The following is a 13,659-nucleotide window of genomic DNA, read 5'->3' on the forward strand; positions in this document are numbered from 1 at the left end:
CAACCAAACACTTAAACTCGATCATAATGTGAATTTTATACACTTCCGACCGTTGACCAAGCACATGTGGCAGCAAAACGGTTGAGCTGGAGACATTTTGAACAATAAATCATTAAAATAAGAAGAAGAAGGAAAAAAATCATTAAAATAAAAAGGAAAATAAAATAAAAAAGATAAAGATAAAATAAGTAAAAAAACAAAAAAACAAAAGAGACGTCTCTTTTTGTTCTTCCCCTCAACCTACCCCCATTTGGTTTTCTTTTTTCTCCCTTTTCCTTCTTCTTCTTTATTGGTTTCCACAACTCATCACTTTCACAAATCTCCGTCAACAAATTAATTGGCTTCTCATATGAAGTTCTAAAGGAAGGAGTATTTGTCCGATTCATGGTAATTATGGAGGAGTCATTGGTCTCTACAGCTCCACAAGTAATGAAGTTCCGATAAATACTAAAAGCTCCATTGGAATTTCTCTTGCTCTTATTAAATGATGGTTTAATGAATTTGTTAATTTTTCTGTAGTTTCGGCACTATTTTTTTGGTCATTTTGATTGTGAGAGAGGAGGAAGGTGGTGGAATAAAAAAGAAAGAAAAATTAAAATTTTCAAACTAATGTGATTTTTTTTAATAATGATGTGTTACAAAAAATTAATAATAACGTGGACATTAATGTGTGAGAGGGATTTAAAATACCGATCTTAAACAACTATAAGTATCTAGATGAAACTTGTTTGTTTATAGGGACCAGAATGAAAAATACGAATAAGTATAAGTATGTATTAGGCTATTCTTACCTTTAAGAAATTATAAGTTTGGTCTTTTGCTTTCTTTAGCGTTTAAATAACTCTACTTGTACTTTTATATTTATGTATGTTTTTATTTGTTTGAACATAATCCCCTCTCTCTTTATATATATTTTATATTAATCGTCAAATTTTATGGTGGTATTTACTTCAAATTTAAATAAAAATAGAGAGTAATGATCGAGCTTATGTATTTCCTAAAATATTTTCCAACTATTGGCCCTTTTCATATACTTATATTTTGAATTTTGACACATAATGTATTTTCTTATATGCTGCGAAATATTTTATAAAACACAAAAAAATTAAACACTTTGACGCAATAGAGCGAACCCGGACGAAACAGGAAAAGCCAGAAAATCTGTTGTATAAATACGCCCAAAATCGAAACCGCCAACCCCTCTCAACAAATTATTAAAACACTACTCTCACGCTCTGTGATGTCTCTCCTCTAACGTTCAAAGTCTAACGTTCATTAGGGTAAAGAAACTATTTTTTTTTTTTAATTCTTTTCCCTTTTCCTGGCGTTCTTTTTCACCCTTTGTTCTTTTTCTTTTGTTGCAATGGATTGGTACTATATATTGCACCAGTTTGAATAAGTTTTAGGATGAATAGAGTAAAGGAGTTTCTTTTCTAATTTATAATCTTATGAATTTTATTGAGTAATTGTTATTTCATCGCTAATTTCAGAATAATGACGTAATTTTTTTTTTTGGTTGCAGAGTTGGTGACCTAAGATGGGTTACGAATCTGGTGGCACATCCCGTGATGGGCGTGATGAAGGTAACATTTAATTTGTTACTATTTCTTTGGCCTTGTTTTTTACTGTTAGTATGCTGGTTTTTTTTGATGAAGAAAACTCGTAATTTTAAAGAAGAGAAATCCTTTATTAAAAAATTTGTGTGAAGTGAAACCTGAAGTGGAGATCAAGCTTCTTTGAAGTAAAGCTCACAAATTAGGAAATTTAGTCAGAGGTGCTCATAGTTACACGGTGCTGGTGGGATGTAGCAGTTACCCAGTAGAATTAGTGGAGGTGAGCGCAAACTGGCATTAATACCAGCATCATCAAAAAAATTTAGGAAAACTAAATTACGCCAAAAAGTATAGAGATTTAGTACTATTGTGATCAAGTTGCCATTAAAATTACTAGTTTTAGCATCCTGTATACAATAAAGTTGATACCAATCCTGTTCTGTCGAAGTTGAGATTCAAAAAACTTCTCTTCTAGCAGGTATAACTTTTGCGCGCCATTGTTTGAAGCACATACTTCCCTAAATACATAGCTTGACCCATGAAATGATAAGCCCTTCACATTGTATGGCTTTAAGCTGCTGTTTAATATTGAACTTGCACCTCAACTGTTCTAAGTACTTGCATTCGCCCATCAATGTTTGGTTGATAGAAAGAGATCACCTTGTTCTTTCACGGATTCAAACTCTCGTCTCCCATAGACCACACCCTTGGTGCTTTGGAAAAACATTTAATTTCTGTGTATCTAGAAGACTTATATTTCTGTTGGTAGTGTAATAAAAAATCCTATTCTCTTGTGTGTGTAATTGAGTTATCTGAAACAAGTGGGTTTTCTAGTATAATGGTTGTTCATGAGTTTTCAAGTCAAGCTATGTAGCATGGGCGTTTAGTGATAGGCTGTCGTTGTAGCTTGGGGATTTTGTAACAGTCTCCTTGGAATTTTACTATTACGTGGACCAGATGGTTGTATAATCTCACTGACCTCATCTCAATGTCAAAATGGTGCATCTTTGAAACAGTTACTTAATTTGTTGGAGGAGTAACTATATGCTTTAGTTTAATATTGATGCCTCATTCCAACCCTTAAGCAGAATATATGGGGTCTTTGTTCAAATGTTTATTCCTTGATTGTCTCCCAGTAATTATGAACTAGGTAGTTGTTGTTGTTGTTGTTTTATTGTGCAATTGACAGGAAAAATATTCTTGTATTTGCAACAAAGAGCTTTAGATGCTATTGTTGTTGTTGTTGTTATTATTACGGTTATCATCATCATCATCATCATCATCATCATCTTATCTTTGCTTTTGAGAGTTCCATATACTTCTTGTTCTGCATGTCCACTTCAATTGAGTGATAAGGAAAGCTTGGAAACCTGTCTGGATGTGACCTTTTCTTTCATCATCTCTATATCTAATTTCATGTGGGGTGGGTGAGGGAGAGAAGAGGGCGCGAATTCGAAGAATACCAGCTTGAAATGTTATCGAGATAATGGTTGGTTAGAGGATGTTTGACTAAGCTTATAAGCTGGTCAAACTAGCTTATAGGCATTTTTCGGCTTATCTACGCGTTTGGTAAAGTTAAAAGTGCTTATAAGCCAAGTGCTTATAAGTCAAAAATAGCTAAAAGCCATAAGCTGGTCACCCCCAGCTTATGAAGTTTTAGCTTATAAGCACTTTAAGTTTGACCAAGATTTTTACTATTTTATCCTTAATATATTCTTTTTTAGAACAAAACTCTTACATTGGTACTCACTGCCTCAAGTATTGTTTCAACACCCCCCCTCCCCCGCCTCTTCAAGTCTGCAATTCTCATTGACTATTTAAGATAAGCATATTCTTTATTCCTTTGCATATTTGTATCTATGTGATTGTGTATTAATCTTTGAACTGTATGTAATAAATGAGGACATATCAAATTTTTGCTGCGTTGCTTTCTAAGTGTTGTGGTGATGAAGACAGTGTTTGTTTCTCTTCAAATATTTATTTGGGTTTATTTTTTATTTAGAAAATTTTGTCAATTTATTAATTATTATAACTTATGATTATATGCTTATCATAAAATAAATTTTATTTATCATAAAAGTTTTCTTATCTAAGCACAATTGTAATTAGAATAAAATGACAAATAGTATATTTTGTATTTGAATTGATCTGGAATCTACAATTTTGAAGAAATTATGCCCTTATAAGTGTAAACAGTTCTAAGGTTATTTAAGTCATTTTAACAGAAAAAGAGCTTATCAACACTTTTTTCTCAAACACTGCAGTAGCTTATTATCAATTTCAGCACTTGTATCCAAACATGTAACTGCTTATTTATTAAATCAATTTCAGCATTTAAAAGTGCTTTTCAGCACCTAATGCTTATCAGCTACTTCAAATCAGCTAATCCAAACGGGCTCTTAGTCTATCTAATTGATGCATTGTGTTTCATTTGAAGCGCCTAGTCAGTTGCTCAGCAATATTCCTTGTAAATATATAATCTTATCATAAAAAGAAAAAAGAAGGTTGGTTGGTCACTCAGTGCATTATGGACTGGGGCTGATTTCACAAAGTACCAAAATTGATGATATATTCAAAAGAGAATGAGGAAAGATGGGCCGGTTGAATTTCTTTGCTCATCTGATGTTTTTCACTGGGTAAGAAAACTTAAGTGGCTGTTTCCGATTTGATGCTATATCTAGATATCAAATAGGAAACTGTCTGTGGTGGTTTAGTGTAAAACTTTGATCATTTTAATGACAGAAATAAGGTTGGTTTTGCTTTAGTGCGTAAAAGTTGGAGAAAGAGAGCTGTGACTGGTGGCTTAGAAGTTACTGCTTATCCTTCCAGAATAAATGTGGAGTGTAAAATCATTTACCTTATTATCAAAAACAAATATTAACTGTGGAAAAAGTAAAAGAGATTGTCAGAGTCTTGTGCTTTATATCTCGAGTTTATTAGACCAACAGATGGCCTCAATATGTCTCATTATTAAAATGAGAGGAGAATTTCGATCTTGTGCATTGGTGCATCCATGATGTGTATATGTATAGATGATTGGGTGGTTTTATAGAGGAACATATTTTGGTGTAGCTTATCTACGTTAAAAAAATTCGGTCTTTTGCTTGTATCTTAGTCTTCTGCTGTCTTACTTTACACCAAATTATGCTCTTTTTGAATTTACATCCACCAAATCCATCTCATTATTTCTACCTGTTTCTGCATTGTGAGGAAGCTGACGTTCTGAGTGTGATTTAACTGACGACTATGTGTGGTTTTTGCAGATGATGAGGACGAATATGAGGAAGCTGGTGGTGGTAACCGGCTTTTGGGATTTATGTTCGGAAATGTTGACTACTCTGGTGATCTTGATGTTGATTACCTTGATGAGGTAATTTGCTCCTTTTATTCTTTTCTCCCTATCTAATTTGACTCTCAAACAATTAGTATGTTGTGAGATCCCAAATTAATATGTTAGAGGTACTAAAGTGTCTCCAAGTACCAATTGAACCTAACAGGATAATTATTTGCTGAAATTTCAGCACAAGCAACTCATATCTATTCAGAAGGACCGTGTTTCTTTTTCGTGCACCCATAATATAGTAATATGTATAGAAAATTCGATATGGAGAATCATTCGTTTTTGTAGGTTCTCTACTTTTTGGTATATCAATTGTATAATGAAATATTTTTTACCTTATAAAAGAAATCCAATAATCAATATTGCTGAGAATGACATATGTGCTTGAGAAGTTGGCCAAAAAAAAAGAGAGGAAGAAAACCAAAAGAGTCCCTTTAACCTGTGCAAAGGAAGTATTAACTCCTTCCAACACACTCTCTATCTCTTTCTTTTATCTTGGTAAATACTTAGGTTTATTCACAATTGCATCGCCAACTTGGTTATCGGTACTGGAGTTTACAGAAGAGAAGCTGCAGAATTTTGCCTAATCATCTAGGCCTTCAAATCAAGTTATTACACTGTCCACATTTTTCAGGAAAAAACCCACTACACCGAAAACTCTCTCTTTAGCCAAACAGTTCAGAATATGCCCAGGGTATAATTCTCCATATGCTCCTGCTTCTTGTCTTGAGCCTCTGAAGACATCACAGGTTGAGGAAGTGCCATATGGCACTCCAGACAATATCTATGGCGCAGGGATGCGCTTTTTCCCTGTCCATATTTGTTCAGTCTCTTCTATCTCTCTTTTTCCATGCTCAACTTTGTAACCTATAACCTTTATTATTAAAATGTTTTCTGATATTCTATTTGGCTTTCATGTTCTTTTCAAAAGCCACTAGATTTGCTCATTAACCCTTCAAGAGATTTTCCTTGGTTTCCCTCTAACAACTTAAGGCTTCAAGATGATGCAATGTAAAACCTTCCTACTGTGCTCTTGCTTTGTCTTCATTTTTCCAACTTGATAGGGGGCATAGTTCTCGCTTAGGCTCACTTCTACGTATTAATTGCAGTGTATCTTTCAATAAGAACAGTTGCACAACAGCCAGATGTTATCCTTAGCCAATATCTTAACAATCCATGCCATGGAGGATGCTTGCTGGGTTTAGCACCAATTTATAGAATTGTAGTTCATTCATTTTAATACGCCTCAAATTTTTCTTTCAGATCTCGCATGTTGTGTGACTTCTTCTGGTGTCTTCTTTGCTTATTAAGTGGTCAAATTCTAATGGTAATTATGTTTTTCAGGATGCGAAGGAGCATCTTGCTGCTTTAGCTGACAAGCTTGGTCCGTCTCTGACAGAAATAGATGTATGTATCAAAACTCTTTTATCTGTATAATTTGGAAGGGTAAATCCAACCATTTATCTCTATGATTTATTTGGAATTATATTTCGGATCAGGTGTTATAAATATGATTGTTTGTTACCGAATTTCTACCGGAGTAGTTTTGTTGTTAATATTTTCTCCATGTCTTTTTCCCTTGGAGGCTCAGTTGTCAGCAAAGTCGCCACAAGCATCTGCAGATGCTGCTGAACAAGGTACATGTTTTCCAACAATGCAATCTCATGCAGTTTCTTATCTCTTCGGTATTTAGTTCTTTGAGACTTTCATTGGCAATTCTTTTGTCCTTTTCTCTTCTTCCTATTAAAGTTCGCCTATCAGAAGTGAAAGCACACTTAATTAGACGTTGTAAGCATAGGTTTTTAACCTGTAATACACTATAGAAAGAGACAGAAACAATTTATGTGTTTGGCATTGTGATAATTCATATTTCTCCTAATCATTAGGAGCGCAATCGTTCTTCAGTGAAGTAGTTCTAGTAGTTCCCTTATTCGTAAGATGTTTATTCTCAATATGCATAGTTAGCCCAATGACATGCGTGCTATGGTTTGTTCCTCCCCAGCTTCCAACTGTCAAGATTCAGGTGCTTGAATCATTGGGAGGATCTTTACATGTCTCATATTTGTGACATAAGCCTTGTTAAACTTTCTATAGCTTCATATCAAAGATCTCCCTCTTCAAAAAAAAAGATCTCCCTCTTCTCACACTGTTTTGAGTTTGCAGACAAATGTAGTGTCAAAATATTTAACTATTAAAGTAAGGTAATTTGAATCTTAATGAGGCCACAATCTGGAAATAGCCACTTATTAAATTAATAAATTAAAAAAAGAACCTAATTAGAGCTAGTATATCATGAGGATCTACATATCCAATCTCCAAGGTATGTGATAAGGCTACACAAGATTGGAAGATGTAAAAATGCTCAAGGCCTAACTACAGTAGATTGAGAAATACTGGAAATAATTGCCAAGTTGATCTTCGATCGCTCTTTGGTGCACTCATATAGCCCCTACTTGTATAGAAGATTGGGCGTCATTTGTAGAGAATCATGTTCTGATGTAAATTCTCTACTTTTTGGTATACTTCTTGTATGCGGGAGTTTTCTCCCTTTTGATTAATACAATTTACCTTGTCAAAAAAAAAAAAAAAATTGCCAAGTTGATCTTCATGTTTAGGTTAGACTCTGATTTTTGAAATAGTTCCACCAAATGGAGCTCTTTTGTGAAACTAAACTGCATCCGACATTCTTTTGTTAAACAGTCTCTTTATTTATTGTGTGCCAGAAATTCTTATGTTTGTGCGTTTCTTGTTGCTATCATATCCGGAGCTCGGTGTGTTAAAACTCCAGTGGTCTTATAGTTCTTTATTCCGTTTCTAAATGAATATTCCTACATAAATTCACACCACATGATTTGGTTTTTCCTAGAGGTTACATTGGGTTTTCCTTATGATTCTTAAACCATTATATTTTACTCGACCTATTCTGTCTTTTTTTGATAAGGTAAATTATATCTTTCAGAAGTCATTTCTCATTACTTCTCTTCTCTCCGCTTTATTGAACTAAGCAGATTATGATGAGAAGGCAGAAGATGCTGTAGATTATGAGGACATTGATGAGCAGTATGAAGGACCTGAGGTACAAACTTTTACCGAAGAGGACCTATTATTGCCGAAGAGGGATTATTTTTCATCAGAAGTATCTTTAGCTACTTTGGAGAATCGTGCTTCTGTTTTTGATGATGAAAACTATGATGAGGATGATAATGAAGAGGAGAAGGAACAGGAGGTGGTAGAGAACACTGCTGAAGTTCAATCTACTCCTGAAAAAGGTTAGTTTAAAAGCAATGTTTTTTTTTGGGTACAGATTTTTCTTAGTGTTTATATTGTTAGCCTGAAGTACTGATGGCTGTCTACAATCTTTAGCGTGTAACTCTACCTTTTGATATTTAACACTGGTTGCCACAACTCAATTTATAAAGCTGTTCTTCCTGTTAGTTTGTTACGAACCTCAGTTTTATTAGGGGAAGTTGCTGTTCACCTAACTGAAATTGAAGGTAGGCCAAATAGCCTCAGTAGTTAAATGGTTATGGGTTTTTGGAACATTCACAAACCAACAAACATGTGGAGCTCAAATGAAGCCGAATATCAAACTGACGAATCAGAGTTATTCTAGCAAAACATAACCCAGAGTTCCTTCTGTAAGAGGGTGGCAGAAATTAAACCCAACATTGTAGTGAAAGCTAGATTTGATCCTAAAACACCAGATAAAAGTTGATCCTTGAGATGAGTCATTGTGGTTGGTTTGTCAAACTCTTGTTTTGCTTGCAGCCTTCTGTGCCTAATTTCTGTTTTCCTCCTAGCAATTTTTGGCGAGCTGAAATTGGTCGCAGCAGCTGTGAACAAGTCCATAAGCACAATTGAACGCTTCGCCTCGCATAGCGGGCGCTTTAGTGTTGTCATCAAGGCTCTAAGGCATGCCTTTCCTTGCCAATGAGTGTAATCCTGAAGAGGCAACACTAAACAATTGATAATTCACTTTATCGTAAATTTTCTTCAATTTTTTTGTCTGTATATTTTAATTATGCTTATAGATATTAATCTTGGATTATACATACATATCTGTAGTTTTTCTCCATTTGCGTCTTTTTTCATTAAAGCCTGCTTTGCGCTTAAAGCCCCAACAGACCTTAGAGCTTTTTTGCGCTTTTCGCCTTTGATAACACTGAGTTAGGTAGAATATCAGAAAAGTTAAGTTCTCAAGATAGATATTGTTCCGCATTGGCTAAATATGTTGTGTTTATTGTGCATATATGTTAATCTTTTTTTTTTTTTTTAAATTTTTGCATGTTATCTCAGTTACGATTTTGGTATAGGTGTAAGTAGCGTCCAACTACTGGTAGGTTGCCCTGTATCTCTTGCTCGACCCTTATTTTTGCTTACATAATTTTTCTTTCCTCTTTCAATGGTCATTCTAGCGGCATCTCTTTATTTCTGGTAATAGTTTCCGGTTATAGTCCTGCCGACATTGCGGCTATTTGGTGAATGTTTTGGCATGCATCTTTTTTCGGTTTGTGGTATCACATCTCGTTTTCGGTGACTGTTTTACTGGCGTCGCTTTTTTTTTTTTTTTTTTTTTTTGTGACCGCTTTGGTGGCACTGCACATCTTCTAGGTAACAATTTTGGTTGCACCGCTCCTTTTTGGTAGTGACTGTCACGTCTACACCCACCTCTTTTCATGTTATTTTAGCCATTGTTCCGGCATCAAGTTTCTGACAAGATACTGTCAAACTTTTTCAACGAGATTTCACATCACCAAAACAATTCTTGTAGGATTGTGGTTTTCTTAACTTTCAGTGACCAATCCAGCAATTATGTCCAAAAAATCTCTTTGCATCTTCACTTTAGACCTATTTGTCATGTTCTTTTTGTAGGGGAGTACAACAATGATGCTGAAGTGATTTTTCATGGGAAGAAGCTTCCAGAAGAAGTTCTATCACCGGATGCTCCCGAATCTAGTGAAGATCTTCAAGAGGTCAGTCCGTTACTAATTAAATGGAAAACCTACTTATTTTTTATGTTCTTTTGATTCCGACTTGTAGCATTGAGTTCATGCCATCTCATTCTTTCTAGCTTCTCATCCTTTCCTTCTTGTGAAATAGATCATCAAACAATTGATATCCTTGCGTCACTTTCTATTTACGAGCAATTTTTTCAAAGGCTTCTTGAGGTTTTCCTGAAATAGCTTTTGGAATAGTTTATATTTTTGCTTGACAATAATTTCTTGTGGTACTGAAGATTGACGATGCAGTTTAATGCGTTTTATAAATGCCTTAAATTATTGCATTTATAGTGGCTGAAGTACTTGGGACATACGGATTTTTTTGTCAGTTAAAATCCTATATTGTTTTGCCACTGCATTCAACAACTTTGTCTGATCTTGCATCGGTTGGACCACGCTTAGTAATATACAACAATTAGGGGTCGTTTGGTTTGAATACGGGTTATGTTGGGATAAGTTATGCTAGGATTAGTTATGCTGGGATTAGTTATCCTGGTATTGTTTTTATCCACTGTTTGGTATGTTGTATTAAAAATGACATTTGCATAATTTCTAAGAGGAAGGTATAAGTTATCCCGGCACTAATTACCCCACCCCCTACAAGGTATAAGTTATCCCGGTACTAATTTTAGTCCCGGATAACTTATACCAGGTTTGCTAACCAAGCAAAGTATTAAGGTGGTATTAAATTTTTATACTAGCACTATATCTACTTATACCTCATACCAAACGACCCCTTATACTTTTACTTTTTATGTTGCTTGTCTTTACAGTTTATCACTCTATTGGGAATTCGACAAATATTAAAGCACTATCATTTTAGTGTTCTGCCTATCTGTTCCACTGGGGATCTGTGTTTATTTAGATGGAGTTCTTGGAAGTATTTGAAATATTGTTCTCCTCTATTCTGTACTACTACTAAAGCTTGGCATAAGCTAACAATTGCAGATAAGTTTCCCTTATTGGGACTATAATTGCCTAATTTTGTTGTCTGCTTTAGAATATTTGTTGTTTTCTAAACGTGCTGCTTCTCTATGCTGGTTGGCAGGAAGAACCTCTTACTATGGAAGAGCCAGTTGATGGTCAAAGCTCTCTGCCTCTGCCTGTTCTTTGTGTAGAAGATGGGATAGCAATTCTAAAGTTCTCTGAAATTTTTGCCCTCCATCAACCTCGGAAGAAAGCAGATAAGAGGGAGCGACGATGCTCTGTTCCCAAAGGTGCCTTTTGCTAATAAGAAATATTTTGTTCAGTTCTGTTTAGTAGTAGTACAGATTAGCCTTTCTATAGCACGTTTTTGTATCAACAGACAAATACAAGGCCATGGACACACTGGATATTGTTGAAGAAGATGAAGTTGCATTACTGAGAGGGTCTTATCAAGACTTTCCTTGGTTGAGGAGGGCCCATGTACATCAAGATAGTGCTTTAACGTTCCTGGATAATGAACCAGGAACAGTTCAAGGGATTGATGACTTGAAGCCAAAAGTTGAGAAAAAGGATTCTTGGTGTAGTGCTAAACCAATGATAGAAAATCTATCAATGGATCTTTCTGCTGATTGGAGCTCGCCTATCTGTCCTGAGTTCTATCCTCTTGATCAGCAAGACTGGGAGGATAGAATTATTTGGGATAATTCTCCTCCAGTGACTGATAATACTGCTGAAAGTTGCGAGATTTCTGGACCTGATTGTGAAGCATTGACTCATAAACAACCGGATGTGGAGGCCGAGTCTCAATGTTTTCAGTCAGAAAAAGAAACGGAACCCCATGAGAAAGGTCACAGCTCCTTTTTTTCTTGCAGTGTTTCTGTGGAGCCTTTTGGTTCAAAACAACCTTCAGGACACCTGGATATTTCATTATCAGAAGGAAGATATCACCCTCAGCTTTTGAGATTAGAGTCTCGCTTGAATGCAGATAGGCAAAAGAGCACAGATACTGTAGAAGATGGAGCCACTGATGAAAGCCTTAGCAGCGATGCCTTAAGGCGATTTAGCAAGCTTACATTACAAAACAGAGATATAATGGAGGAATCTTGGGTGGACAACATTATTTGGGAACCAGATCAGCCCTTTCCGAAGCCAAAGCTCATATATGATCTTCAAGACGAACAAATGCTTTTCGAAGTTTTGGATAACAGGGATGGGCAACAGCTTCTGCATCATGCTGGAGCAATGATCACAACCGGTTTAATAAAGCCCAGTAGTGGTGATTCTGCCGAGTTATATGGACTCGGTGGTTTATCCGGGCGTTTTAATATTGCCAATGACAAATTCTATCTGAACAGGAAGTCAACCCAGCAACTAAAATCACATTCAAAGAAACGCACTGCTCATGGTCTCAAAGTTCTGCACTCAATCCCAGCTCTTAAGCTGCAGACAATGAAGGCTAAGCTAAGCAAGTAAGTCTTGTGTACTTTCACTTGACAGTCTCTTGTGTAAATGGTTAATTTAACTCTTAATTTTTTCCTTTTTGATAAACTAATAACTTCTTTGATGTGGCGGGAAATATTCCTGTATGCAAAAGATAGAGAATCTGAAAATATGGTTGTTTACAAATAGCACCTTATCATCTGTACCATGATGCGTTTATTAGGTAAAAAAACATAAAAAACATGACCTCATCTGTATGGAAGTATGTTCACACCCTTTCAAAGCTGTCTTGTTCTTTCCTATTTGAATTATCCATAGGTGCCAAGGGAGCTACATCCTGTGCTCTATATCTCGTTTTTCTTTGTCTGATGACGCAACTGAAAATCACATCTAAACTATAGGTGATATTGATCACTGTAATTTGAACAAATTCAGTGTCCACCATAACTGCCTTGCGAATTGGCAATGCAACAATGGGTATCCCTTGCCCTTTCCCAAATATTTACATATGTAACAGCAACTGACTTGTGTAACCTTCTCTTTGTTCAATTTTCTGCTGTGAGATTAGCCTCCTTTGCTGCCGACAAGCGAAAAATGCATATTTTACTCGAAGCACTTGGTATCTTACCGATCAATATGGATATTCTACTTCCTCTCTCTTTAATAGCCGGTGATCGATTGGCCAAGAAGATTCACTTTGCTTTCTCTTTCACTTCCAAGAAGATTTCCATGATATCATGCTTATAGAGTAACCCCATAAGGTTTTGGAACTCTTCCATTGTTCAATCCTATAGATCTCCTCAACCTCAAGTCTGAAAGAAGTTTCTCCTCATTGTCTCCTTCTTAAGCAAATGACATTGTTCTTTGTTAGGAAGGGATCACTCAGTGTGTTTTGCAACACCATCTATGCTTCCAGATTCTAATCGTATTTTACTTCCCATTGTGAACTTGATGTCTCCATAAATTTCTCCATACCTTCCTTGTGTTTTTCCCTAATCCACATCTACAAGACTTTTATAATTTCTGGACTCCATCTCCTTTCTCGAATGTTATACTTGTTTGCTAGCATTGTCATCTAAAGTGATCTTTATAACCATTTCCTTAAAAGAGCTCTGTTGAAGACAGCAGCAACTCAGTGAGGAAGATCAAAGTAAATTGTGTTCTGCTTTCATGTTTTTGGTGTAAGCAGGTTTACACTGAAGATATTGTATCAATCCTAGAAATTCTAGAATCTTGCTAGGACCGCAGAACAGTTTCTTTATTTTGCTCACTTGTAAATTTGGTTTTCAGCAACCTATGTACTATCTCTCTTTATTTTGGGTAAATAAAATGTTTTATTACCAAATTGCAAATTCGCATTTTATGTATTGTCTCTTTTAATATACACAGATGTAACCCC

General features: G+C 35.5%; 1 protein-coding gene across 4 annotated transcripts in view; it reads left to right on the plus strand.

Moving 5' to 3' along the window:
- Positions 272–13,659, plus strand: part of LOC109234605 (transcription initiation factor TFIID subunit 1) — a 31,613-nt gene continuing 18,225 nt past the window's right edge. For 2 of the 4 annotated variants that reach the window (XM_019400656.1, XM_019400659.1), the window contains exons 1-9: positions 1,117–1,280; positions 1,523–1,583; positions 4,817–4,923; positions 6,238–6,300; positions 6,485–6,530; positions 7,902–8,162; positions 9,766–9,866; positions 10,942–11,110; positions 11,200–12,289. In XM_019400656.1, the coding sequence (XP_019256201.1) occupies positions 1,538–1,583; positions 4,817–4,923; positions 6,238–6,300; positions 6,485–6,530; positions 7,902–8,162; positions 9,766–9,866; positions 10,942–11,110; positions 11,200–12,289 (1,883 nt within the window). In that variant the 5' untranslated portion in view covers positions 1,117–1,280; positions 1,523–1,537. Of the gene's footprint in view, positions 427–1,116; positions 1,281–1,522; positions 1,584–4,816; positions 4,924–6,237; positions 6,301–6,484; positions 6,531–7,901; positions 8,163–9,765; positions 9,867–10,941; positions 11,111–11,199; positions 12,290–13,659 lie in introns of those variants that run through there. The other 2 variants (XM_019400658.1, XM_019400657.1) reach the window with 2 other exon arrangements.

This window comes from Nicotiana attenuata, chromosome 11 (assembly GCF_001879085.1).
Source record: "Nicotiana attenuata strain UT chromosome 11, NIATTr2, whole genome shotgun sequence".
Classification (NCBI taxonomy): Eukaryota; Viridiplantae; Streptophyta; class Magnoliopsida; order Solanales; family Solanaceae; genus Nicotiana; species Nicotiana attenuata.